General features: G+C 44.2%; 2 protein-coding genes across 2 annotated transcripts; both read left to right on the forward strand.

The window, feature by feature from the left end:
- Positions 1 to 940: 940 nt before the first annotated feature.
- Positions 941 to 20,926, forward strand: LOC121455075 (NADH dehydrogenase [ubiquinone] iron-sulfur protein 2, mitochondrial). The gene is made up of 14 exons (XM_041662610.1): positions 941 to 1,096; positions 1,902 to 2,008; positions 14,098 to 14,288; positions 16,276 to 16,396; positions 16,769 to 16,881; positions 17,099 to 17,173; positions 17,304 to 17,381; positions 17,524 to 17,609; positions 17,824 to 17,943; positions 18,617 to 18,746; positions 19,166 to 19,261; positions 19,409 to 19,492; positions 20,457 to 20,514; positions 20,694 to 20,926. Exons 1-14 carry the CDS (start codon positions 1,002 to 1,004, stop codon positions 20,729 to 20,731), a joined length of 1,392 nt encoding a protein of 463 aa, XP_041518544.1. The 5' UTR covers positions 941 to 1,001; the 3' UTR covers positions 20,732 to 20,926.
- A 171-nt stretch (positions 20,927 to 21,097) lies between these two features.
- LOC121455076 (high affinity immunoglobulin epsilon receptor subunit gamma) lies at positions 21,098 to 25,095 on the forward strand. Its single transcript, XM_041662611.1, has 5 exons — positions 21,098 to 21,437; positions 23,901 to 23,992; positions 24,137 to 24,172; positions 24,584 to 24,601; positions 24,743 to 25,095. The coding sequence occupies exons 1-5, from the start codon at positions 21,389 to 21,391 to the stop codon at positions 24,803 to 24,805; spliced, it is 258 nt and encodes an 85-aa protein (XP_041518545.1). The 5' UTR covers positions 21,098 to 21,388; the 3' UTR covers positions 24,806 to 25,095.
- The last annotated feature ends 1,668 nt before the right edge of the window (positions 25,096 to 26,763 follow it).

Raw genomic sequence — 26,763 nt, forward strand, 5'->3', positions numbered from 1 at the left:
CCTGTCTGGGGGAGGTGTGGGGGAGGCCTCTTTCCAATGAGAAAACTGTAGAACCTCAAAGAGTGGGTGGCCCAGCTGGAGCTGGGCTTGGAGACAAAAAAGAAAAAAAAAAGAAGAAGAAAAAAGAAAGAAAGAAAGAAAGAGACAAAAATCAGCCTCCAGGGCAGGAAAACTCTTTGTCCATACAGAATTAGGTCCAGAGTCCTGTTATTATTACATTTCTATGTTATTAGATCCTTCTGAGAAGGACTGTGACAGGGTGAGACTGTCCTGAATGGAAGTAGGGTACCAGCTATCACTAAGAACGCTTCCTGAATCTGTGATTCCGTAGGGATATAAGGGTCACTGACAGAGGATCTCCATTTGTAAAAAGGTGGCTTCACACCCTTGCACAACACTACCAATGCTGGTGGTCTTGGCCTTCTATTCCTTTTTGTTTTGGCTAGCTCTCAGACCCAACTGAACTTTTCCACAATCCCTTTCTATAATTCTGATTTCGGACATCTGGGAATTAACTCTTGGATTCCGTAAAGAAAGGACCGTTCTGAAAACCTGAGCCTTCAGAAAAATCGGAAAGCCGTGAGGACTACCGCAGGAGGATGACGAAGATGGAAAGGAATAGTGAAGAAACACCTATGCAGAGTGTGCGGCGGAGTCCTAGAGGGAGCGCAGTTTGTAAAGTAAATTCGAGTGCAGGGAGTGGACTCAGCGCGAAGTGTGGGATTCACCGCGGAGTTGCCTCAGGAGAGTGCAGTTAATTTCTCTTACGCCTAGAAAAGCCGCAGGAGGGACGCCCTTACTAAAGATGACTGCAGTCGTAGTTATTTAAGCGCAAATGAACCCGAGAAGCGAAATCCGGATGTGGTCGCGTTCGCAATTGACCGCCCTGCCAGCTTCCAAGATGGTGGCCCCATTGTGCCAATAGAAGAGAAGCCCACAAGGAGGCGCACGGGATTCACTTCCGCCCGGTTCTCCTTCTTACGATCTGCAGCCCGGGAAAGATGGCGGCACTGAGGGCTGTGTGCTGCCTCCGCGGCGTCGGGGCTCAGGTGCTGCGGCCCGGGTCTGGGGTCCGACTGCCGAGTCAGCCCAGCAGGTGAGGAGGAGGCCGTTCCTGCCTGCGTTCTCTTCAAAACTAGGATTTCTCGAGTCTGAGGACATCAAGGGCCCTGTGACCCCTGAGGAAAGAATGACCCAGGCCTCTGACACTCCTTGCGCAGGCCAGGTTTCTCAAGTCCCTAGATACAGTGTCCCTCCTGTAACGGAGGATGGGGCAAGGGCGGGGGGGGGGGGGTGAGTTTGTTTTACCAGAGGCGAAATAGGTGAGGCGGAAGACCTTGCCTTACAAATTAATGATTTGAGCGTACCTCCTTTCATATCGGAAGGGAGACCCCTCCTCGCCGAGCCCTCTTTCCCTAGTTCCTCTCTTTCGCTCGCATATGCCAGTTTGCATTTTCTTTCTCTCCGTCCTCCTTCCCTTCCTTCTCTCAGTAATCTTAGATTTACCATGACCAAATGCTGTTCTCAACATTCGTATTCATGCTTGGACCCCAGCTTTGTGTGTCCAGAACTGTACTATGACATTGAAGAGTTCAGCCCTGCCATACAGGCCTTCCTTCTTTGGACCCATCTGCATAAGAGTGAAGAGGATAGTTAGGAACATATATGCATATACGAATATATGAACGCATGCAATAGCAATTAGTGAAAAAAAGGCCATGGATTTGAAGGAGTTTGGGGAGGGGCATATGGGAGAGTTTGGAGCGGGGGGGGGGGGGGAAGGGAGAAATGTGGTAATTAAATTAAAATTTAAAAACATTTTTGAAAAACAGTGAATGGGGACAGAGGAACCAAGCACACGGTTCGTGCTGTTTGCATAGGATCTATCTTTAATTCCTCAGAGGTGCTCGGCAATGGCAGCCAGATATAGAATGGGCACAGCAGTTTGCGGGAGCTGTCATGTACCCCTCCAAGGAAACAGCCCACTGGAAGCCTCCTCCTTGGAATGGTGAGTGCTCAGAGCTGCTGTCTCGAGTCATCAAAATCTTGGCTGATTTTTTTTAAAGTGCTGTTGGGTTCCTTCTGGTTCAGGCAAAAAGTGATAATAGCAGGGGTTTATTAGTTTGAGATAGGAAGGAATGACAGTCGTCCTCAATTAACACTGAGAGGTCCATGCCATTATTTAATTAATGTCAGCTTTTTCCAGATTCAATACACTTCTATCTCTTTGTGGACAACATGGGTTTCCTAAAAGCATTTGAATGAAACCTATTTAAGTAGAATCATCTTTTCCCCCCATCAAAACTGGTGTTTTGGGGCTAGAGAGTTGGCTGAGTTAAGAGCACTTAATGCTCTTGCGGAGGACCCAGGTTCAGTTCCCTGCATCCGTATCAGGTGCCTTATAACCACCTATGACTCCAGTTGCACAGGATCCACTGGCCTCTTCAGGCAACAACTGCATGTAGGTGGTGAACATTCATACATATAGGCAAACCACCCATACACATAAAATTTAAAAAAAATAGCCAGGCAATGGTGACAAACGCCTTTAATCCCAGCACTCAGGAGGCAGAAGCAAGCAGATCTCTGTGAGTTCGAGGCCAGCCTGGTCTACAAGAGCGAGTTCTAGGACAGACTGCAAAGCCCCAGAGAAACTCTGGCTTGAAAAACAAAACAAAAGTCTTTAAAATAGGAAAAGATCCAGAGAGCTGCCAATAAAACAATAATGAAACAAAACTCAACCAATTAAGCTCTTTTGGATTTTGTATTTTGAAAATATACAGGGTCTTGTGCTGGAGATATGGCTCAGTGGTTAAGGGTACTAGCCGATCTTTGAGAGGATCTGAGTTCAGTTTCCAACACCTACATGGCAGCTCATAACCATCTGTAACTCCGCTTTCAGGGAATCTGATGCTCTCTTTTGCCCTCCAACTGCACCAGGCATGCATGCGTTACACACACACACACACACACACACTCACACACCCACTCATACATATAAAATTTTAAAAAGAAAGAAACAGGGTTTTGCTGTCCAGATTGGCCTTAAAATCAAGATCTTCATCCCTGAGCCTCTTAAGTGCTAGGACTACTCTTCCTCTTGATCTTTCATTTTGATCAGTGGTACCATGATTGTCATTTTTGTTTGTTTTTTGAGACAAGGTTTCTCTGTGTACCTATCCTGGCTGTCCTAGAACTCTGAAGACCAGGGTGGCCTTGAACTCTCAAAGATCCGCCTGCCTTTGCTTTCCAAGTGCTGGGATTAAAGGCATGCACCACTGCTACCTGGCATCCTTTGTCGTTTTTAACAAAATCTCAGTTGTTCAGTTTTTTTTAATAAAGATTCAGGATCAGTAATGACTAAGGCGCCAGATGCTAGGGTGAAAGTCTGCCGGGTCAGAGAGGCAGAGAAAGCACCCAGTTTACCGTCTTTCTCTACCAACTTCTCAGAAGTCTCCTTCTGTTTCCTCCACCATCTCTAACCAAACTCCTTAAACTGAATGTCTCTCCCTTCTACCTTTCTGTGTATCTCTCTGTCCTGACCAACTCTAAATTTTTAAGGTACATATGTTTTCATCAATAGTTTTTTTTTTTTTCTTATGGATGCTTGGCTTATTTCTAGTCAGTTTTTTTTTTTAAATTTTCTTTTTTTATTGTTTTTATTGAACTGTATTTCTCTGCTCCCCTCCTTTCCTCTTCTCTCCCCTTCTACCCTCTCCCATTGTTGTAGGAGCTGCGGGCTGCGTACGTGCTCAGCTCTGCACGGCTAGCTTTACCCAAAATAACTACATGGAAATTGTATTCTTTTAAACACTGCTTGGCCCATTAGTTTTAACCTCTTATTGGCGAGCTCTTACATATTGATCTAACCCATTTCTAATATTGTGTGTAGCACCACGAGGTGGCTTACCAGGGAGGATCTTAACCTGCGTCTGTGTCAGGTGGGAGAATCATGGCGACTGCCTGACTCGGCTTTCTTTCTCCCAGAATTCTGTCTGCCTACTCCACCTACCTAATTTTCTGTCCTATTAAAGGGCCAAGGCAGTTTATTTAACCAACGAAATCAACACAAAACAGATGACTCTCCTCCATCATCCCATGATCCTCATGCTCCCAATTTACTCAGGAGATCTTGTCTTTTTCTACATCCTATGTAGTTTAGATCCATGTATGTCTCTTTTAGGGTCCCTGTTGTTGTCTAGCTCATATAGTCACTTTTTTTGCTTGTTTTTTTTTTTAATTTTTTCCCTTGTTTTTTGTTGCCCCCTTGCAATATTTCACTAGTAGACCCCCAAAAGAAACAGAACCCCTGCAAAATACAGAAAGGGTTTACTGAATTTTTGTCGCTGATTTTTGTCCCATCTTCAGGAATCCTATATAGTGTCTTCATCTTCCCCAAGCATCATTTTACATGTTATTTTCTAAATATTTTTTTTATTATGTATACAGTGTTCTGTCTGTATGTATTCCTACAGGCCAGAAGAGGGAACCAGATCTAATTACAGATGGTTGTGAGCCACCATGTGGTTGCTGAGAATTGAACTCAGGACCTCTGGAAGAATAGCCAGTGCTCTTAACCATTGAACCATCTCTCCAACCCTGGTTTCAAGTCTTAACTCTCTTATTTACCAGTGAATGGAGTGCCTACTGCATTTCATGACATTGTTGTGAGGTTGTGGTTTTCAACCTTCCTAAGGCCTTTAATACAGTTCTTCATGTTGTGGTGACCCCCAACCATAAAATCATGTTTGTTGCTACTACATATTGTTTATTTTGCTACTTGTAGATGATCTTTCTCATTGGGACCACCAGCTCACAGATAATGACATGGAGATTTATTATTGTGAAAGCTGGGCCTATAATTTAGGCTTGTGCCCCTAGCTCTTATAACGTAAATGAACCCATTTTTATTATTGTGAAAGCTGGGCCTGTAATTTAGGCTTGTGCCCCTAGCTCTTACAACGTAAATGAACCCATTTTTGTTCGTCAACACGTTGCCCTGTCACTCGTGGCTTTTTTTCTCTTTCCTCCTGCATGTCTTGTTTTCTCTTGCATCCAGCTGGCACCATTTTTTTTTCTTCCCAGAGCTCTCTGTCTAGAAGTCTGGGCTGTACCTCTCCCTAGCTAGTGATCATTTAACTTTTTATTAAACCAATAATAGTGACACATCTTCACACAGTGTAAAGGAATATTTAACAACATTTCCCCTTTCTTGTATAAAAGAAAGATTTTAACTATGAACACAGTAAAACTGTATACAATACGAACAATTATCATGTAAGAAGTACATTTAAAATGTTCAGTTAATTCGTATTTGGTAAATTTAAGGAAAATATTCCATTATCTATCCTTTTTGGTGAGTCTAAAGTTTTATATCTAAACCATTTTTTGATATTTACTTATTATGTATACAACATTCTGCCTCTATGTATGCCTGCATGCCAGAAGAGGGCACCAGATTTCATGTGGTTGCTGGGAATTGAACTCAGGGCCTCTGGAAGAACAGCCACTGCTCTTAACCTCTGAGCCATCTCCAGCCCCCAAACCATTTTCTATCATAACTTATATTATCATCTTAAAGCTGTCTTTTTAGACCTCAAAACATTTTCTTCGATAAACAATGTAAACTTTTATGTCTCTTAACCTTATAAACTTTGCATCTCTTATGTAGGTTTTCTTTTTCTGAATTTGGTAACAAGAAAAACTATAAAACTATAATTAGCTAATTTTCAGTCTCCATCAGAGACCTAAGAAGGGTAAAATATTACTTGAGTGGATAGGAATTGCAGAACAAACAACTTCCAAAACTATAGAAACAATAGAAACAGTTGGCTGCCTGGAGAGTCACCCAAGATTCCTCTGTAATGTTGGAGCATCCATTTTTGGCTTGTAGTCCTATAATACCTGACAGACCTTTCTGTGAAGCAGGAATTTTGAATGACTGTCCTACCTTATCTTGGCAAAGTTTGGCAGTTGCCTTTCTGTCCTGCTTTATTTTGGACAACATACTATTAGCATTCAAAGCAAGGGCCATTTTTTTGCCCAGTGGCTAAGATAGCAAACAGCAGAGCTGGTCAGTGGTGGCACACGCCTTTAATCCCAGCACTTGGGAGGCAGAGGCAGGTGGATCTCTGTGAGTTTGAGGCCAGCCTGGTCTACAGAGCAAGTTCCAGGATAGGCACCAAAAGCTATAGAGAAACCCTGTCTCAAAAAACCAAATAAATAAATAAATAAATAAATAAAAAAAGAAAGAAAAGAAAAAAAAAAAAGTAAGAAAGCAAAGCAAATTCCACGTGGAGGTTCTTCGATGCTCATCATTGATGGAGGAAGGTCATTGGTTAAATAAACTGCCTTGGCCCTGAGAGGTAAGAACATAGGTGGGTGGAGTAAACAGAACAAAATGCTGGGAGGAAGAGGAAGTGAGGTTAGAAATCATGCAGCTCCTCTCAGAGCCAGACGCCATGAAGCAAACTGCCAGGTCAGACATGCTGAATCTTTCCCGGTAAGACGGATGATACACAGATTATTAGAGATGGGTTGATCGGGATATGAGAATTAGCCTGTAAGGGCTAGAGTTAATGGGCCAAGCAGTGTTTAAAAGAATACAGTTTGTGTGTTGTTATTTCGGGTAAAGCTAGCAGGTGGTCAGGAGCCGGGCTGTGGGAAGAGGCCCGCAGCTCATACAACAGAATGGCGCCCAACGTGGGGCTCGAACCCACGACCCTGGGATTAAGAGTCCCATGCTCTACCGACTGCCTCCCAAGTGTTGGGATTAAAGGTGTGTACTACCACACCCAACTACTCTCTTCCATTTTTTACTTTTAAGAACTTTAACTTTTAGCTTGCATATATTTTTAACACACTGTAAATCATTTAAAAGTTTTCTTTGTTTTTGAATCTCTCTTTACTGTATATCTCTCTTTCTTTTTCTGAACACATGAGCCTTTAAATTACTGAGCAATATGGGTAGGATTAAAGCCGTGGCTGGATCCAGCCCATTCCTTAGCTTTCTGCCTCCCAACCTTGTGGCTGAGGTACCGGTCAGAGCCACGTCCAGTGCCACAAGTCTACAGTGTTTCAAGGTCGTTGCCAGCAAACAAGCTACAACACTCAAATGCTCTCTCTGTAGCTGACCTCCTGCCTCAAGGAGTCAGAGTTTGCCCTGGCAGGATGGCCCGCAAAGCTGGCATTATAAAACGGCTCAGCTTTTTTCCTGCTACAGCTGAAAACCGAAAAGCATGCGTTCAGCTTTTCATCAACACCATTTAAGTGTTTCGTAGCAGGACCTCTTAAGAGCTGCAGGGTTTTGCAGCTAAAGCTGAGTCAGGAAGCCTCTCTTAGATGAGAGCGCTTGCTTGCCTCTGGCAAGCAGAGCAGACCCGAGAAATTGTTGCTACAAAGAAAACATGCTTTACTCTTTCCCAAGCTTTCTCAGGCTTTCAGTGGATTCAGTTGTCCACACGTCTGGGCACCATTCTGTAGTAGTAGGAGTGGTGGGGCTGCATCCCCAGCACCCCGGCTGCCTGCTAGCTTATGCCCCGAAATAATTACACGAACACTATTCTTTTAAACACTGCTTGGCCCATTATATCTAGCCTCTTCTCAGCTAACTCTCGCACCTGGACTAGCCCATTTCTAATAATGTGTGTAGTACCCCAAGGTGCGCTTACCCGGAAGATTCTAGCCTACGTCCATCCTGGGTCGGAGTTCATTGCATCACGTCTGCCCGGGAGAGGGGAGCATGGCCTCTGAGCTCACTTCCTCTTCCTCCTAGCATTCTGTTCTGTTTACTCCACCCACCTATGTTTTAACCTATCAGGGCCAAGCAGTTTCTTTATTATAATTAACCAATGACCTTCCTCCATCATTTCCCCTTTTTCTGTTTAAACAAAAAGGAAAGGCTTTCACTTTAACATAGCAAAATTACATATAACAAAACAGTTATCAAGTAAATTGGTTTTGCTGGGTACAGATACGTGTCTCACTCTCACTGTCGTGAAAAGTTTTATGTTATTAAAGCATCTTAAATGCCATATTGAAGGTCTTTGAAGTGTTTGAAAATCACCTATCTAAAATATATCTTTGTCTGACCTTGAAAACATCCCTAACATGACTATAAAATTGATTGTTATAGATGATTTAGCTATTAATCTTTATTTTCTTATTATCCAAAATAGTTTTCAAGTACTAAAACTACATTTTTAAATGAGCTGCCTAGGTACAATACCTAAAACAAGAAATAGACATATATACCATATAATAAAAATAACCTTAAATTTGTATTAATTGTAGGCAGACTTTTCTGTCCCACTAGGTGGCTCCCCAAATAACCACACAGAGACTTATAAATGCTCGGTTGATAGCTTAGGCTTGTTTCTAACCAACTCTTACAACTTAAATTAACCCTTATTTCTTATCTGCCCTCTGCCATGCGGTGGTACCTTCTTTCAGCACAGCTTGTTTATCTTGCTTCTCTCTGCATCTTCTCACTACACCTCAGACTCCACCTTTCTTCTTCCCAGCATCCTCTCCACCCTGAAAATCCTGCCTAACTATAAACCAATAAACTTTATTAATGAGGGGCTGGAGAGATGGCTCAGAGGTTAAGAGCATTGCCTGCTCTTCCAAAGGTCCTGAGTTCAATTCCCAGCAACCACATGGTGGCTCACAACCATCTGTAATGGGGTCTGGTGCCCTCTTCTGGCCTTCGAGCATACACACAGACAGAATATTGTATGCATAATAAATAAATAAATATTTAAAAAAACTTTATTAATGATGAGAGTAACACATCTTCACAGTGTACAGAGGATTATTCCACAGCATTCAATATACAAAAGTCCATACCAATGTAAATATTTGACACTGTGGTTTTTCAAAAGTAGACTCAGCAATCTACCCTGTTACCCCATCATTTCTATACTATAGCCCCCCTTTTCCTTCAGAAAGAGATCCCTAAATCTAATCTCCTGGTTTTTTGTTTGTTTTATTTGTTTTTTGGATTTTTGAGACAGGGTTTTTTTTTTTTTTTGTGTGTGTAGCTTTGGAGCCTATCCTGGCACTAGCTCTTGTAGACCAGGCTAGCCTGAACTCACGGATTGCCTCTGCCTCCCAATTGCTGAAATTAAAGGTGTGTGCCACCACAGCCCAGCGAATCTCCTTTGTTTGGCTTAGCTTTCTCCCTGACCATGACCAGTAACAATTTGTAATCAATCCCCGTAAATGATGACAAGCATCCATAACCCACCCAGTGACCAAAAACCACCATCCCATCTCTTGGGAATGTGGGCATTGTGTTCTCTAGACTGCTTCTTGTTGTCTGTGGGGGATGGCATCTTTATGAAACCTGAGAAAATTGAAATATTGGTCAAGTCCTGGGAAAACTAGCCATAACATTTGTTGTTCAGTCTCTGCAATGGGAAAACTTGAGGCTCTTTTTCGAGACAGGGTTTCTCTGTGGCTTTGGAGCCTATCCTGGAACTAGCTCATGTAGACCAGGCTGGCCTCAAACTCATAGAGATCCGCCTGCCTCTGCCTCCCGAGAAACTTGAGGCTTATTTGTAGTCCTGGCTGCAATAGTCTGGAAGGCTGGACCTTCTCAACCAGTAACCTTGAAGCTGCTCTAGATGTAGAACTCCAAGGAAACTGCAACAGAGGCATCCTGAGAGGCTGGATCACCTGGGCCACCAATTTTTATTGGTTTCTGGTTCCCTTGTTGTGAAAATACACAAGCTTTCAAAGGTAACATACATATATACATTAACACAAGTATGTATACAACGTAATTGTTGTTTTTTACTCTTTGGGGGCCCACCATCCAACTCTCAAGTAAATACTTGGAGACTTATTCTTATGAATGCTTAGCCTTAAACTTAAATTATCCTATCTACCTTTTGCCTTTGGGCTTTTACCTTTCTTCTATATTTCTTTCTTTCCTTCTTACTCTGTATCTGCCTATGTTGCTGGGTGACTGGCCCCTGGTATCCTCCCCTTTTCTCAAGCCTAGATTTCTCCTCCTATTTATTATCTCTGCCTGGCAACTCCACCTATCTTCTTTCCTGCCTGGCTATTGGCCATCCAGTCCTTCATTAGACCAATCAGGTGTTTTAGGCAGACAAAGTAACAAAGCTTCACAGAGTTAAGCATATGCAACATAAAAGAAAACAATACATCTCTGCATCATTAAACAAATATTCCAAAGCATAAACATATGTAATATATCTCCAACTAATATTCTACAACAACACAAGCCAGCCAAAGATGATTTCTTGTTTTATGTTTGAACAGGTAAAATATATGTCACCTGTCTTGTATTTTTTTCTAGGTTTGTTTCTTTATATCTGCAGCCAGGCTTTTCAGGGGGCCTTCCCCACTCAAACCTGAACCTCTTCCCTAAAGCAATATATTTCTGACTTCCATTTTAACGTTAAGGCACTCCTAAAGTATCTAGGCTGGTTTGATTCAACAGTTCCTTCCACAATCCAATGTCTCAGCAGCTGTTGTTCTTTGTTCATTAGCAATCAAAAAGTTGAAAATCGGGGGCTGGAGAGATGGCTCAGAGGTTAAGAGCACTGATTGTTCTTCCAGAGGTCCTGAGTTCAATTCCCAGCAACCACATGGTGGCTCACAACCATCAGATGTAATGAAATCTGGTACCCTCTTCTGGCTTGCAGGCATACATGCAGACAAAACACTGTATACAAAATAAATAAATAAATCTTTAAAAAAAAAAAAAGAAAGAAAAAAATGTTGAAAATCAACAAGACACCACATAGGTTCCAGGCTCTCTGTGTATTTTCTGTCTTTGTGTGGCTTAATTTTTTTTCACATTATTTTTCTTTCTTTAAAGACTTTATCTTATTATTTATAAATTATTTTTTTCTATGAGTGTCTATATCCATTTTTTTTCTTTTTAAGCCTATGCACGTTTTTTAAACACACTGTAACCTACTTAGAGGTTTTTTCCATCTGAGTTTATCTTGACTAAGCACCTGCCACGTTTTTTGACCACATGAGACGAATCTTAAACTGCTGTGTCAGCTGCTGCGAAACTCAGCTGAGTGCATGGGGCTGTTGGCTGGTGGCTGGTTCCAGCCCACAGACAGTCTCTGCTCATCGTCAAGCCTATCCAGGAGACCAGAGACACTGGGAAGTCACTTTTTTTTCCCCAGCTTTATCAGGCCTTATGTGGATATATATAGCTGGACATTGGGTGCCATATGTAAGTGATTTTTCTCGTCGGGACTGCAGCTCACAAATGCTAACATGGAGACTTATTATGAAAGCTCAGCCTTTGCCATAGCCTTGTCCCCTTATGCTCCCCCACCACCACCACTTTTTTATAGGTTTTTTGAGATAGGGTTTCTTTGTGTGGTCTTGGCTGTACTAGAATTTACTCTGTAGGTCAGGCTGACCACAAACTCATAACGTTCTGCCTGCCTCTGCCTCCCAACTGCTGGAGTTAAAGACATACGTCACCACTGCTAGCCCCTAGCTATTATAATTTAAATTAATCCATTTCTATTTATCAACATGTTACCACATGACTCGTGGCTTTTACCTCTCCTTCTACATATCTTGCTTTCTCTCTACATCTAGTGACAATGCCCTTTTTTCCCCCAGAGCCCTCTCTGTCTAGAAGTCTAGGCTATACCTCTTGCCTAGCTATTGGCCATTTAGCTTTTTATTAAACCAATCACAATAACACATTGTCACACTTTGTAAAGGAATATTTCACAACAGCTACCATTATGAATCATTGTAGTAGTAGTAGTAACTTACTTAACTTACATTACCCCTCTCTGCCTTTTCCCATTCTCTTACTTCTGTAAGTCCCTTACTTGGAGACTTATTCTTATGAATGCTTAGCCTTAAACTTAAATTATCCTACTCTTACTCTGGATTGCTGTGTAGCTGAATGCCTGGCCCTCCTCCTTATCTCCACCTAGATTTCTCCTTCTATATATGCTCTCTGTCTACCAGCCCCGCCTATCCTTTTTCCTGCCTCATTATTGGCTGTTCATATCTTTATTAGATAGATCAGGTGTTCTAAACAAGCAAAATATCACAGCTTTACAGAGTTAAACAAATGCAGCATAAACAAAAGTCACACACTTTAACATAATATTCCCAGCATAGCTCACTTTTTTCTAAACAAAAATACAAAACTTTAACTTGAGCATAGTAAGGTGTATACAAAAAGAACAGTTATCAAGTAAAAATTACATTCATAATGTACTGAATTCCAATTCACTTATGTCTTTCAATTTAAAGAAAGTACTTTATAATCTATCCTGGTTTAGTAAATCCAAACTTTTATACCTAACTTATTTTCTGTAATATCTAAGAAAATCTGCAACTGTAACTATCTATAGTCTTCAACCTCATCAGAGGCACCAGAAGGATATAATATTATTTAAATAAACAAAAAGTGCATTGCGCATGACTTCCAAAAACTCTAGAAATGACAGAGGCATCTGACTGCCTAGACAGTCACCCAAAGTTCCTTTGCATTTTTGGGGCATCCACACAATAACAAGGTCCTAGGTTCAATATCCAGCGTAGCATAAACCATAAGTGATTGTAGACTCCTATAATCTCAACACTCAGGAAGTAGGGACAGGATGATCAGGGTTTTTTTTGTTTTGTTTTTTGGTTTTTTTTTTCAGACAAGGGTTTCTTTGTAGCCTTAGAGCCTGTCTGGGAACTAGCTCTTGTAGACCAGGCTGGCCTTGAACTCACAGAGATCCACCTGCCTCTGCCTCCCAAGTGCTGGGATTAAAGGCGTGCACCACCACCGCCTGGCAGGATCATAATTTTAAGGTTACCACCTTCAACTACATAGTGGTAATGAGTTTGAGGCCAGCCTGAGCTGAGACCCAGTCTCAAAAACAATGAACAATCCTGTAATTTAATATTAAATATTGAACATATCCTCCCCCCACTTGAGGATAGGTCTCACTATGTAGTCCTGGTTGGTTTTGAACTCACAGAAATACCTACCTCTGCCTTCTTTGTGCTGTGTTAAAGGCATGTACCCCCTCGCTGAGCTGAAGTGTATATTTCTCACTGGTTGTCCATTCATCATATACTTTTAGACATGAGTTACTGTAAGAAGCCAAGGCTCAGTAGTTAAAGGCTCTTCTAAGAAGACTTAGGTTCAATTCCCAGCACCCATACTGATTGGTTCACAACCATTTATAACCCCAGTTCCAGGGATCTGGTGCCTTCTGACCTCTGTGGGCTCCTGCACACATGTGCCACATATATATACACTCAGGCACACACATACTCATAGAAAAATAAAATAGATAATAAATATTTGTCAGCTGTATTAGCACATCTTTTTAATTCCAGCACCTGGTGCATGTAGTGGTTTCCTGGCCAGTTGGGGCTACAATAGTGAAGCCCTGCCTAAAAAGGCGGGGGGGGGGGATAGTAGCCAAGCCTCATGACACAGGCCTATAAGCCCAACTCTTCAGGAAGATCATTAAGGGTTCAGTACTAGTCTTGTCTACAAGGCCATCCTGGGTAACCTAGTGAGATCCTGTCTGAAAGTTAAAAGGAGGAAGGATATAGCTCACTGGTAGAGCACTTGCCTGGGACAAGTAGTGCCCTAAGTTTAACCTTCAGCCCAACAGCAAAATAAAAGGTGTTCTAGGGCAGGGTTCTCAACCTTCCTAACGCTGTGACCCTTTAATGCAGTTCCTCTTGTGACCCCAACCATAACATTATTTTCGTTACTACTTCATAACTGTAATTTTGCTACTGTTGTGAATGATATGATAATGAAAACATCTGTGTTTTCCTGTGGTCTTAGGTGACCTCTGTGAACGAGTCTTTCAGCTCCTAACGTGGTTGTGACCCACCTGTTGAGAGCCACTATTCCAGGGGCTGTAATATGGACTTCATGATCCCTCTCACTGGATAGTTTAGAGCTTCTTCCCTTTTCCCCACCTCTTGCCATCTTCCTAGTTAATTGGAAGGAGGGTGCTAACAAGGTGTGGAGTGGAGAGGCAGAAGATATGTAGAAAGAACTAATTTTTTTGCTGTCTTTGGGGATTACCATTTGGCTCTGAACTATTTCCCACTTCTCAGATGTGGACATTTTGAAGGATAAAATAGTCTCCAATGTGACCCTGAACTTTGGGCCCCAGCACCCAGCAGCCCATGGAGTCCTGAGACTGGTGATGGAATTGAGTGGAGAGATGGTGCGGAAGTGCGACCCTCACATCGGACTCCTGCACCGGGGCACTGAAAAGCTCATTGAGTACAAGACCTATCTGCAGGTGTGGAGGTGAACAGGGCTGTCTCTGTTGATGGGGTCTGAGCTGTAGCTTGAGACCTGATGGTTTTGCTGCCCCCAAGCTTCAGAGCAGGAGGGTGGCAAGGGTTAGTGTGTTGTGGAATATTATTTTAAGAGGTGTTACGTTCCTTTATGATGTGGAATATTTGTTTAGTGATGTTGTTATTTAAGGTACTGCATTCTTTTATGTTGCATTTGTTTAGCTCTGTGAAGCTGTGTTACTTTGTCTAAAACACCTAATTGGGCTAATGAACAACCAATAGCTAGGCAGGAGAGGGGTAGGTGGGGCTGCCAGGCAGAGAGAATGAAAGGAGGAGAGGAGGATGCCAGGGGCTAGACAGACAGCCACTCAAGAAAAGGACAGAAAGGTATATAGAATGGAGAAAGGAAAAAACCCAGAGGCAAAGGTAGACGGTTGAATTTAAGTTAAGAAAAGCTGGCTAGAAACAAGCCAAGCTAAGGCAAGGCATTCATAAGTAAGAGTAAGTCTCCGTGTATTTATTTGGGAGCTGTGTGGCGGGTCCCCCAGAGAGTAAAGTGTAAATAACAACATTGGTCCTTTGAGGTCGTTGTTGGCTGGGAGCGTGGAGCAGGTGTTAAAGGATGCAGGAGTCTTGTTCTTCCAGCATCAGTACTTTTCAGCTGGAGCCACACTCCAGCTTTTCTCTGTCTGATTTTTGGCTGGCCCTTTTGTCATTACTTTAGTGCCTCAGTTTTCCTCCTCTTAAATGAGTGCGTCAAAGCCAGTGTCCCTCAAGGCAGAGACAGAGGAATGAGACGTCAGCTCTTCAGGATTAACAGCTGACTCTTGTGTCTTCCAACACTCTTAAATTTGTTTTCGAAACACTCAATGAGTCAGAGTGAGTGACCAGAGGTTTGTGACAGAATTTGCTGCGTTTGGAAGAACTGTGTGACCTAAATCGTTGAAGGTCAGATTTGAAGGAGTTGGATCTGGAATTCAATTCCAAATGTTGTTTTTCTGTCTGTCTGTTCATTGATTGGTTGTTTTTCTGTCTGTTTGGCTGTTTGTTTGTTTGTTTGTTTGGTTTGTTGTTTTTCTGTCTGTCTGGTTGGTTGGGTTTTGTTTGCTCTTCTTTTTGCTGTTATAGAGAAAGGCCCTGAGAACAGCAGACTGGAATCAGGGCCTAGACTGTGACTGTATATAATATGCTTCCTCCAGGGAGCCTAAGCAGTGGTGGCTTCTGTTCAAACTTTCGTGGGTTAACCCCTGTAGCATCATCCTGCGTCACAAATGACATCAGGACCAGAACAGGCTGTCCTAGTGAGAAGCGTTTTAACTCCGCCTTCTTCCTGGAAGCTGGAACTTAGTTTTCTTGACATTCTTGGGGAAAGCTCTGTAACACTGATTACTTTCTCCTTCAGAATCTCAGTTTCAAGGGATTAAGAAGAGAAAGACGTAGAAGTTCAGGTCACTTTTTGAGAGAGGTCACAGTGCTAAAGTCAACTTGTACTGGCTTGTAAGAGCCTGAGTACTAAGTTTTAGGAATTTTATGACTTGGTTGCTGAAGTTATTACAAATTAGATTATATATAGTGTCTGTGTGTCTATGTTTAGTTCGTTTTGGTTTATTTTTTTGAGACAGGGTCTCCCTATGTAGCTCTGACTATCCTAGAACTCACTTTGTAGAGTTCTAAAAATACTATATAATGTTGTGTCACGTGTCTCGGGGGTACATTCAGTTACATTTTGATAGCTTAAAATTGACCATAGTGGGATTATTTTCACCATGGAAATTATCAAACATGGTAAATCAAGGTCTTCTCATCATTTAGAGAGCCAGTTTTTAAACATGTAGTGCTAGTTTTAGATAAGCTATTATGGGAGCTGGGACTCCTGAGACTCTACAGGTAAGCATTGACTTCTGATGCCTGACAAGAGGAAGGTTTCCAGCTGCAGACAGTGCAGTTCTGGGTCTGTTAGATGTGATCTTCATTCCTCCCTTTCGACAGGCCCTTCCATACTTTGACCGGTTGGACTATGTGTCTATGATGTGTAACGAACAGGCCTATTCTCTAGCTGTGGAGAAGCTCCTAAACATCCAGCCTCCTCCTCGGGCACAGTGGATCCGAGGTATGTTCTGCTCCTTATTTCTGATGGAAGCCCACAGGACGTCAGTGCATTGAACGCAACTTTGATATTTAGACTCCAGATTCCACCCACACTGATTTGCAGGATGAGTCCTTGGCTCCTCTGTCCTTCTTTTTTAAACAAACAAACAAACAAACCCACAACACACACAATATAAATATTTGATTTGTATGTTTATTGTGTATATAGATGCATGTGAAGTAGCATGTGTCAAGGCATGGGGAGGTCAGAGGACAACTTTTGGGAGTCAGTTCCCTGCTTCTACCATGTGGCCTCCAGACTGGTTAGCAAGTCTTTACCTGCTGAGCCATCCTTCCAGCCCTGTCCATCACTTGTTGTCTTTCTGTCTCACAGTGCTGTTTGGAGAGATCACACGGATTTTGAACCATATCATGGCTGTGACCACACATGCCCTGGACATTGGTGCCATGACTCCTTTCTTCTGGATGTTTGAAGAAAGAGAGAAGGTATAAGATAGAGGCGTGGATAGGAATAGGGAAGGAAGTTTAAGAGGGCAGGAAGGAGAAGATGGAGGAAGGAGGAGACAGATGAAAACAGGGGAGAAGCATATTTTGTTGGATTGTATTTGTAGGAAGTGTTTGGTTAGAACAAGAAGTCAGAGGTAGGGCAGTGGGCTGCTGTGTTGCTGAACTTTCTTTCTAATTCCCAGTGCGTTCTGTCTAGATGTTTGAGTTCTATGAGCGGGTGTCTGGAGCCCGAATGCATGCTGCTTATATCCGACCAGGAGGAGTGCACCAGGTGAGTGGTTCAGCCTCCACATGCCTCTTCCCTCTTTGTCCACTGGAGGGCAGTGTGGGTTCATGGAACGGAATTAACTCTGTCTCCTTGGGAAAGGGTACTGTAACAAGAATCGCTACCTGGTTTCTAGGACCTACCTCTTGGTCTTATGGATGACATTTACGAGTTTTCTAAGAACTTCTCTCTTCGGATTGATGAGGTGGAGGAGGTAAGATATAAATCAACGGGAAAAAAATATCTTGGTCCCCTAAAAGGGCTTGTGGAGTTTTAGTACCCAGTGTTATGTAAGTACAGAGACTTTTGAAGATTGTCGTGTAGAATATTAGCACACTGGATCTCTCCAACCATAGATGCTGACCAACAATAGGATCTGGCGAAACAGGACGATCGATATTGGGGTTGTATCAGCAGAAGATGCACTTAACTATGGATTCAGGTAGGAGAATACAGCTTCTTTCCTTAGGGGTGGAAAAGTGTATAGAGGGTTACAGCCCAGTGTCTTGGTTGCACACATGCTTGCTACTCTCCTCTCCATTCTGTGAGTTTGTGTTCCATAACCAAAGTGGTGGGCGGGGAGCGGCAGATAGGACGCACGCGTGTCCTTTCCTGTTTTTGTGGAGGGTGATCCTTATGCTCGTTACACCCTACAGTGGAGTGATGCTCCGAGGCTCAGGCATCCAGTGGGACTTGCGGAAGACCCAACCCTATGATGTTTATGACCAGGTCGAGTTTGATGTTCCTATTGGTTCTCGAGGGGACTGCTATGACAGGTAAGACCCAAATCCTTACTCAGCTCTTTGTCCTTGCTGGTTTCTTTGCTCCATTTCCTAGTATCTGTAGGAGCCTGTGTAATGTGTAAACTTGGTAGAGTTGTGCTTAGCATTCATAGCCCCTAGTATTCTCCCCCAATACAAATGCCAAATAATAGCGCTATTTATTTTTTACCCTTATCCCACCATCCTGCCTTAGAGAGAACTAGCCTGGATGCTTTTGTAGCTGAGAAAGCTGAAGCATGAGTTAGGGATTAGCCTGCTAGTGATTAGGATTGGAATCTTCCTGACCCAGCGATCTTCCTGCTTGATTCTAAGCTTCAAAATCCAGTCCTGTTTACTGACCCTGAATAAGATTTGCTTCTGTTGTTCTCTGTTTATCTTTCCATTTGACTCCTTTACTCTGTAGTCAAAACTGTGTTTAAGAGGGTAAGAGGTAAGGAGGGAAAAACTACAGGCCACATTCTTGTGGGGGGGGATTGGAGAAGGACTCAGTGGTAGAATCAAAATACTGCAGGGTTTATATGGGCAGCCAAGGCGAGCAGAGACACTGTTCCTTCAGAAGCAGGAACGTTTACCCAACATTTCAGATCTCCCAAAGGGCATCCGTCCAGACTCCTGCTTACTCCTCTGCCTACTTTCTCTTGTTCTGAGTCTGTCTCATCCATGTCAGGTACCTGTGTCGTGTGGAGGAGATGCGCCAGTCCCTGCGCATCATCGTACAGTGTCTGAACAAGATGCCTCCGGGAGAGATCAAGGTTGATGACGCCAAAGTGTCCCCACCTAAGCGAGCAGAGATGAAGGTGGGCTGCAGGGACAGGGACGAGAGGTCAGGCATGGGAAAGAGAAAAGTCCTTGGATTAAATTCTGCCTTTCAGTTTAACCACACTCAAGTTTTATTCTGTCTTCATTGCTGCCTGATTTACATGTAGGTTGTTAGTCTCCCAAAGGGCAGAGACTGCTTTCTCTGCTGGGGGAAAGCCCAAGGGAAGAGCTTAGATAGGACTTCTTCCTTTTTCTTTTATAGTTTTTTTTCAAGGCAGAATTTCTCTGTGTAACAGCCCTGGCTGTCCTAGAACTCACTCTGTAGACCAGGCTGGCCTTGAACTCACAGAGATCTGCCTGCCTCTGTCTCCTGAGTGCTGGGACTAAAGGCGTGTGCCACCACCTGGCTGGATCTGGTTTTTTTTTTTTTTTTTATGTTTCCCTTTTCTTCCCTCAGACTTCCATGGAGTCACTAATTCATCACTTTAAGCTGTACACTGAGGGCTACCAAGTTCCTCCTGGAGCCACATATACGGCCATTGAAGCACCCAAGGTGAGGAGAGAAGGGGAAAGAAAAGTTGGTGCTGGAGGTTGACAGTGACAGAGAAGGTTCAAAGTTCAAAGATGAACCAGAGAGGCTTTGGTAGAAAAGAGAACACTCTTCCTACTCATAGGGTGTCCAACTTTCTTCCTTGAACAGGGAGAGTTTGGGGTATACCTGGTATCTGATGGCAGCAGCCGACCTTATCGGTGCAAGATCAAGGCCCCTGGTTTTGCCCACCTGGTAAGACAATCTCAATGGTTCTAACTGTAATACATCAATAATTATTTTTGTTTATTTTCAGCTGCTTAAAAAATTTTATTTAGCTAGCCGGTAGTGGCGCATACTTTTAATCCCATCACTTGGGAGGCAGACAGGCAGATCTCAGTGACTTTGATGCCAGCTTGGTCTACAAAGCAAGTTCCAGGACAGCCAGGACTGTACACAGAGAAACCCTGTCTAGAAAAACAAACAAAAAAGTTCTTTTTAGTTTATTTGTATGTGTATGTGTGTATGGTACATGAGTATAGGTGCCTTCAGAGGCCAAAAGAGAGACTCAGATCCCCTGGAGCTGGAGTTACAAGCAGTTGTGAACTACCTGTTAATTGGTTTCGGGAACCAGTCTTGGGTCCTCCGCAAGAGCAGTACATGCTCTTAGCAGCTGAGCCATGTCTCCAGCACCTTGTTTTCTGAGATAGGACTTTGCTATGGTTTGTCTAGAACTCCCTATGTCTCCTGCTTTAGCCTCCCAGGTACGAGTATTACAGTACACACCTCCACATCCAACTCTCGGATGAGAATTTGTTTTTTCCATTTGTTTGTTTAAGACAGAAGTTTGCTTAATAACCCAGATAAGCTTGGAGCTCACTATGTGTGTGGGCTATCATTGGATTCACAGTGACCCTTCTGCCTTAAAGCTTTCAAGTGCTAGAATTACAGACAAGAGCTCCTGTGCCTGACTTAGATGAGGATTTTGGCTTGGGGTTTTTTGTTGTGGTTTGTTTTGTTTTGTTTTTGAGGCGAGATCTCAGTATGTAGCTCTGACTGGCCTAGAATTCTCTACGTAGACTAGACTGGCTTCAGACTATAAACATCTTCCCATGTGCTGAGATTAACTTTATGTACTGTCAACCCTGCCTTGGATGGAATTTTAAAGAGCTCTTCTCTGCAAACTTACATTAACATGTTGTTATCCTCATCTCCACAGGCTGGTTTGGACAAGATGTCTAAGGGACACATGTTGGCAGATGTCGTAGCCATCATAGGTATGAGACCTGTTATGGGGTAAGGCTGTCTAAGGCATGGGGTTTGGGATTCTGTTTGGGAACAAAACCAAATGCTCCCTGTTCACTGTAGACTGTCCTAGACTCTAGGCCAGAGTGTGTTATACACAGTCCTGTGCTCTGGATCTCTGGCAATAACACTTTATCCTTTCACCTTCTAGGTACCCAGGATATTGTGTTTGGAGAAATAGACCGATGAGCAGAGATACAGCCTTTGTGTTCCCACGCCTGGCAGCTTCCCCTGCAAGGCCTGTCCCTCATAGGAAACGAAGCTGTGTGTCTCCGTGTGTATAAACAAACATACATGTACATGCCGACTTAGCTGTACAGGCTTTCTGTGCATGTACTAGAAAAAGAGAAATTATATTAAATTAGCCGCCTTGCGGTCCCTATGCCAAGCTTCTAGTGAGTCTTTCTTGGTGTCTTACTGTCTTTCACTTTGTATTTCTGTTTGATTTTCCCAGCAGAATCTCCACCCCCTCTCTGACTCTTGCTCGCCCTTTCCACTTCTCCATTCCCCATTTCCCCTTTCCCCTCAGTTCCTCCTGATGAGGGGGCTGTTAAACATGGCGAATATAGACAGCCTTTCCCAAACATGAAAGTCTGCTCATTCTGTGGGTTAGGAGGTTGGTCCCTGAAAGGGCTGAGGTGTAGAGGCCAGATCTTCCAGCTCCCCTAGTTGGCCCTTCCGGGAGCCGCCTGGTCTCTAGTGCAGGAAGGGGAAGGGGCCAAAGTGTGGGGGGAAGGCGTGGCAGGAAGGGGGGAACTGTGGTCAGGGAGCTGTTCGTGGGCACAGCTGCGCAGTTCTGTCAGAGTGTCTGGTCGCCAGTTCCCAGCCCCGAAGCCCCTGCCCAGGATGATTCCAGCCGTGATCTTGCTCTTGCTCCTTTTGGTCGAACAAGCAGGTAGGTGAAAGGGTTTGGCGTTTCTAGCTGTGCTTGAGTGGGAAGCCAGGGCGTGAGTTATGGATGGCAGGGAGAAGGCTGGTGTCGGGCGGGTGGGCGCAGGGCTGTGGCAGATTCTGAAGTTAGCCCTGTTGGGTCCCCACCTGGACACTACTCATCAATTCCATCTTTATTGTTCCTTTCTTACCTCCCGTACTGGGTTAGTCTGTCGGGGTGGGCCGTGCAGCAGCAGCATGGAGAGCTTCTGTAGGAAAGTTCCGTCTCTTGATCAGCAGTACCACGGACGCTCTCGGTCTCTGTTGGGAGCCGATCTCTATATACAACGCTCTCTAGATAGACTAGGGCCTGTCTGTGAGTTGGGAGTAAGGCATGGGGACTCAAAATAGACATGAGTTCCATTTCTGGGGATGGCGTGGGCCATACCATTCTGTCAGCTGATACCAGTAGGCAGCAGAGGGTTGAGTCCCGTGTTCTCAATCATCAGTTGAGAAGTAAAAGCAAAAGCCCAAGATCCAGTGACTCTGAGCTTCTAGGCTGCCAAAGAACTTCCCTCAGCTTTGGCTTATTTTGCATTGCTATCAGTGTGAGGTGTTTGTCTTGGTGTGGTGGGGACAGGGTATTATGTAGCCCAGACAAACCTGAGAACTCCCTATTTAGCTAAGGCTAACCCTGATTTCTTAGTCCTGCCCCACCAGAAGTGCTGGGTTTCTAGGCCTGTACTACCATGCCCAGCAAGGAGTTTGAAAACCTGGTTGAGGGCTGGCTTTTACAGAGGTAGGGCTTAAACTGTAGGCAAACAAGAATGAACTTTGGAAGCAGAAAAAAAAAATGGATTTGAGTTCCAATTCTGTTGACTGACACTGGCCCTGGGTGTTTCTAAGCTTTTCTGAGTACCTGCATTTTATCCTCCGCGAAAGGGTGATGCTGATGTTTGTTTCACAATGTAGTGAGATTTCTGTAATACCGTGTAGGAGTGTTGTAGAATCAAAAGTAGAAGTGACTTGTGTGGACTGGACAGGGGTCACACTGTTTTATCAGCTGGTGAGGGGGTGGGCGGTATAAGGTCCCAGTCCTAGGGACTCATGAATCAGATGAGAAAGGCAAACCTCAGGGGTCCAGTAGCTCACATTCACCCCCGTGGTCCTGAAAAGGCTGGGAGCAATCTCAGCCCAGATCCTGTGCTGTCATTTGAGGCGGGATCTCATGTAGCCCTGGGATCTCATTCACACTCTTTCTGCCTCAGCCTCCTGATATTGTGGGGCTACCATGTTCAGTTCCTGTACACTTTATTGTTTGGGAAGTTTTGTTTCTTAGATTTTTGGTTTTTCTCTTTTTTTGGGGGGGGGACTGTTGTTTGTTGCTTGTTGTGAGTTCCTGTTTTGTTTGTTCATGTTTCAAGGCAGGGTTTCACTGTGTAGCCCTGGCTGTCCTGGAACTCACCGTGTAGACCAAGCTGGCCTCGAACTCAGAGTGCCACCTGTCTCTGCCTCCCAGGCATCGTGTGCCACCACCACCCGGCTTTTTTTTTTTTTCCCTTCAGGCTCTCACTGTATATCCTAGGCTGGTCTGGAACTCACTAATTATATAGCTCAGGCCGGTCTCAAACTCACCCAATGCTTTTAGCTTCAGCCTCCCAAATGCTGGGATTATAGGCATGGCCCGCCACTCTCAGCTCCTGTGTGATTTTTTTTTTTTCAGTTGCACAAACTTCCCCTCTTAGAGGCCTACCATGATTAACAGGGCAGAGTAGCAAGAGGAAGAATCTATATTTTAGATTTAGTTTGTGGTCATTTCTTTGAGCTGTGGTCACCACCCAACGTTATGTGGACAGTCAATGGTGTCTATCGGGCCTCAAACAGCAGTCACTTTGTTTTTGTTTGTTTGTTGGCTTGTTTTGGTATAGTTAGTGCCTTGGGTGGCAAATGGCAGAGAGGCTGAGATGACCAATAATAGAGTAATTGCCTTCCCTCCCTTCCCCAGCTCACATCCTTCCTGTCCAGCCCTCAGCCACAGGTCACAGGACTTAGCAGAGACACACTCTTGTGGTTTCTTTGTTGAAATTTTGCCACTATTTCTCTCTCCCTCCCCCACTGGGCTGAGGTTTTCGTCTCAGCCCAGTAAACTCTGATGGGTCCTTGAGGTAGAAGAAGTGCTCAATGATGCCTGAGGAACCACAGTACTGAAAAGAGAGGTCGGGGCTGAGAGGGAAGTCTGTAACCCTCAGTAAACCCAAGTCCTACCACAACCGAACCCTTTATGCATCCTATCCGGCTCCAGCCATAGTGTGAGGGGGAAGAGGGGCAGGTAAGAGGAACAACAGTCTAAAGATGAGGTTAGTTTCTTCCCTTAGAAGGACCCCCCACAAGACCCTGTCCCACCTCTCTGACCCCTTCCCCTTCCTCTGAGCGACAACTCTCCCTTTCCCTGTGCACCGGGTCCCATGGGCATCCTGTATCCCCTCAGCTGCCCTGGGAGAGCCCCAGCTCTGCTATATCCTGGACGCCATCCTGTTTTTGTATGGTATTGTCCTTACCCTACTCTACTGTCGACTCAAGGTAAGGCGGGGAGGGACGGTTGAAGAACCGGACCCAGGAGTGGGAGGTCTCAGGAAGGGAAACCGAAGGGGTTCTCCATGGTTTGGAGGGGAAGGAGATGGGCCTCCAACTTCTCCCTTACTAATTGCCTTTCCCCCCCTCCAGATCCAGGTCAGAAAGGCAGCGATAGCCAGCTATGAGGTATGGAGTCCCACACCTGTGCGTCAATGTTTTTGTTTTCAGGCTTTCAGTTTTCCTGGGTTATTAGCCTTAGCGCTGAGACCTCTGGGAAGGCGTGTGTTTTAGAGACTGATCTGTACCCTGCCCCTCACCTCAGCATGAGTAGCATGCTGCCATCTAGTTGAGCTGCAGATAAAATATGATAAAATATAGAATGAAGCAGAGGTAACAACGCCCGAGAGTTATGTGTTGCACTTGAAGGGTGTTTGTAGCCATACGGGTAAGGGAGCAAGTATGTGAGTGCTCCCAGCTTAAGGCAGCAGCTAATGCTAACCTTGACCCAGATAGTCCTTGGGTGGGAAAGAAGATGATGGGGGACAGGGCCCGAAGAAGGTATAGGTCTTTAATGCCTTGCTCCTTTCATCTCTACAGAAAGATGCTGTTTACACGGTGAGTGAATCTCTTTTCCCTACCTTGGGGGTCAAAAAAAGAGGCTTGGGTTTAGAGTGACTTTGATAGGAATGGGGTCTGAGGTGAATGGGGGCCCTGTGATGAGCTCAAACTCCTGATCAGCCTTTGACTCTCCTGCAGGGCCTGAGTACCCGGAACCAAGAGACATACGAGACTCTGAAGCATGAGAAACCACCCCAGTAGCTTTAGAGCATATGTCCTTGGCTGCATTCTCTTTCTGCTTCTGGTTCTCTCTTAGCCCTCACAGTTGACATCACGATGCTACCTCTGTGCTTTTGATGCTAGCTGACCTTACTCCCATGATGCCAGGCTCTAAGTTAATGTCCACCAGCAGTCGCTCATTTCCGTTAAAGACTTACTCACAGATGGTTGTTCCCTTACATATTCCATTACTTCCTTTCTTTCCTCCCCTGATCCCCAGCTCTTGCTAAACAATGGGAAGGGATTACCTTCCAATAAAGCCGGTACAGATGTGACTCTACTCATTTTGTCATTTGTCATATAACAGTTCAGCTTGTACCAAGCATTAGACTGGATACTGAAGATACAGTTTAGAGGGAGGCAAACTCAGCTCCTGAGAACACAGGACTCCAGGGTTACTTTGCTCTTTTGTTTGCTTGTCTGTTTTCCAAACAGGGTTTCTCTGTGGTCCTGGAACTCATACTGCAGGCCAGGCTAGCCTCGAACTCTGCCTCCCAAGTGCTGGGATTAAAGGCGTGCACTACCACTGCCTTGCTACCTTGCTCTTTTGAGGTATGAGTGCTGACTGTATCTAGAGTGATAAGACCCTTGTTCTCTCGGTGCTCTGGAATGGAACCTAGTGCAGGGAGCCTTCTCACACTCCCACCCTGTGTTGGGAGTATACATGTACTCAGAGACCCTGGAACCTAAGAAATTACTTCTGTACTCAGTGTAGTTTTTTGTGTCTGAAAATGAATCCTGATTGGTTTGTAGAGAAGACTGTATGTCTAACCTAAAAGAGTCACCAATCTAGATAATATCAATTCAGCTCGTGCACGTTTGAGTTAGCATCGCTGAAGGGCTAAGCAAGCGGAAGGAATGTGATGGCAAAGATCATGTGACCCTCCTAGTGGAAGATTTTATAAGGACAATGGATTTTCAGGGGATTTGGAAGCAAGAAGGATCTTAGAACCTGATAGGTTGGAGGTAGGAAAGGTCAAGGGGAACAAGTTGGGTCCAAATGGGAGGTCATTTCCCACAAGGAATCCCTGCCAGTGCCTGTCCTCTTCCCGGTCACCAGGAAGCTCTTCATGGAGATATTTAAGCCTTGGAGGGTGCAGTGAGCTCTGTCTCTGACCTGCCCGCCTTCTTCCAGAAAGGCTAGAGTGTCCAGTCTAGCAGTCCCCTGTGCTGGACAGCACAGCATTGCATAGTGATTTATATTTTCAAAGTATTTTCCCATTGTATCATTTTATCTGTTCACTAACCTGTATAAGAAATTCAGGTTCTTGCCCGGCGGCGGTGGCGCACGCCTTTAATCCCAGCACTTGGGAGGCAGAGGCAGGCGGATCTCTGTGAGTTCGAGGCCAGCCTGGTCTACAAGAGCTAGTTCCAGGACAGGAACCAAAAAGCTACGGAGAAACCCTGTCTTGAAAAATAAAAAAATATAAAAAAATTCAGGTTCTTTAAAATATTAACTCGTCTAAGGTCACTTTGAAGGTAGGGACTGACTTTCTTGTATATATACACTGTTCTACATAAAACAAAAAGGTTTTATTTGTTTTTGCTTTTTTTTGTTGTTGTTTTACATTGATTCAAATGCTAGGGATTGAACCTAGGGCTTCACACATGCTAGGTAAGGACTCTACCATTAAACTATATCCTTACTGGTCTACAAAAGCTAGTTCCAGGACAGGCTCCAAAACCACAGAGAAACCCTGTCTCGAAAAACAAAAACAAAAACAACAACAACAAAAAAATAAACTATATCCTTAGCCTTTTTGTTTTGTTTTCTTTTTCCTTTTGCAGTTTGTTTACTGGCTTGCTTTGTCTTGAGGCAGGGCCTCTTTATTTCGTAGCTCTGGCTGTCCTGGAATTCCCGAGTGCCAGGATTAAAGGCAGCTGTGTGCTACCATACCTGGCTAAATGAGTGGTTTTGAGGGAAGAAACTAGAGTGCTTT

This window comes from Microtus oregoni, unplaced genomic scaffold (genome assembly GCF_018167655.1).
Source record: "Microtus oregoni isolate MIOR12 unplaced genomic scaffold, Mior012 000013F_ref0000133, whole genome shotgun sequence".
In the NCBI taxonomy this organism is placed as follows: Eukaryota; Metazoa; Chordata; class Mammalia; order Rodentia; family Cricetidae; genus Microtus; species Microtus oregoni.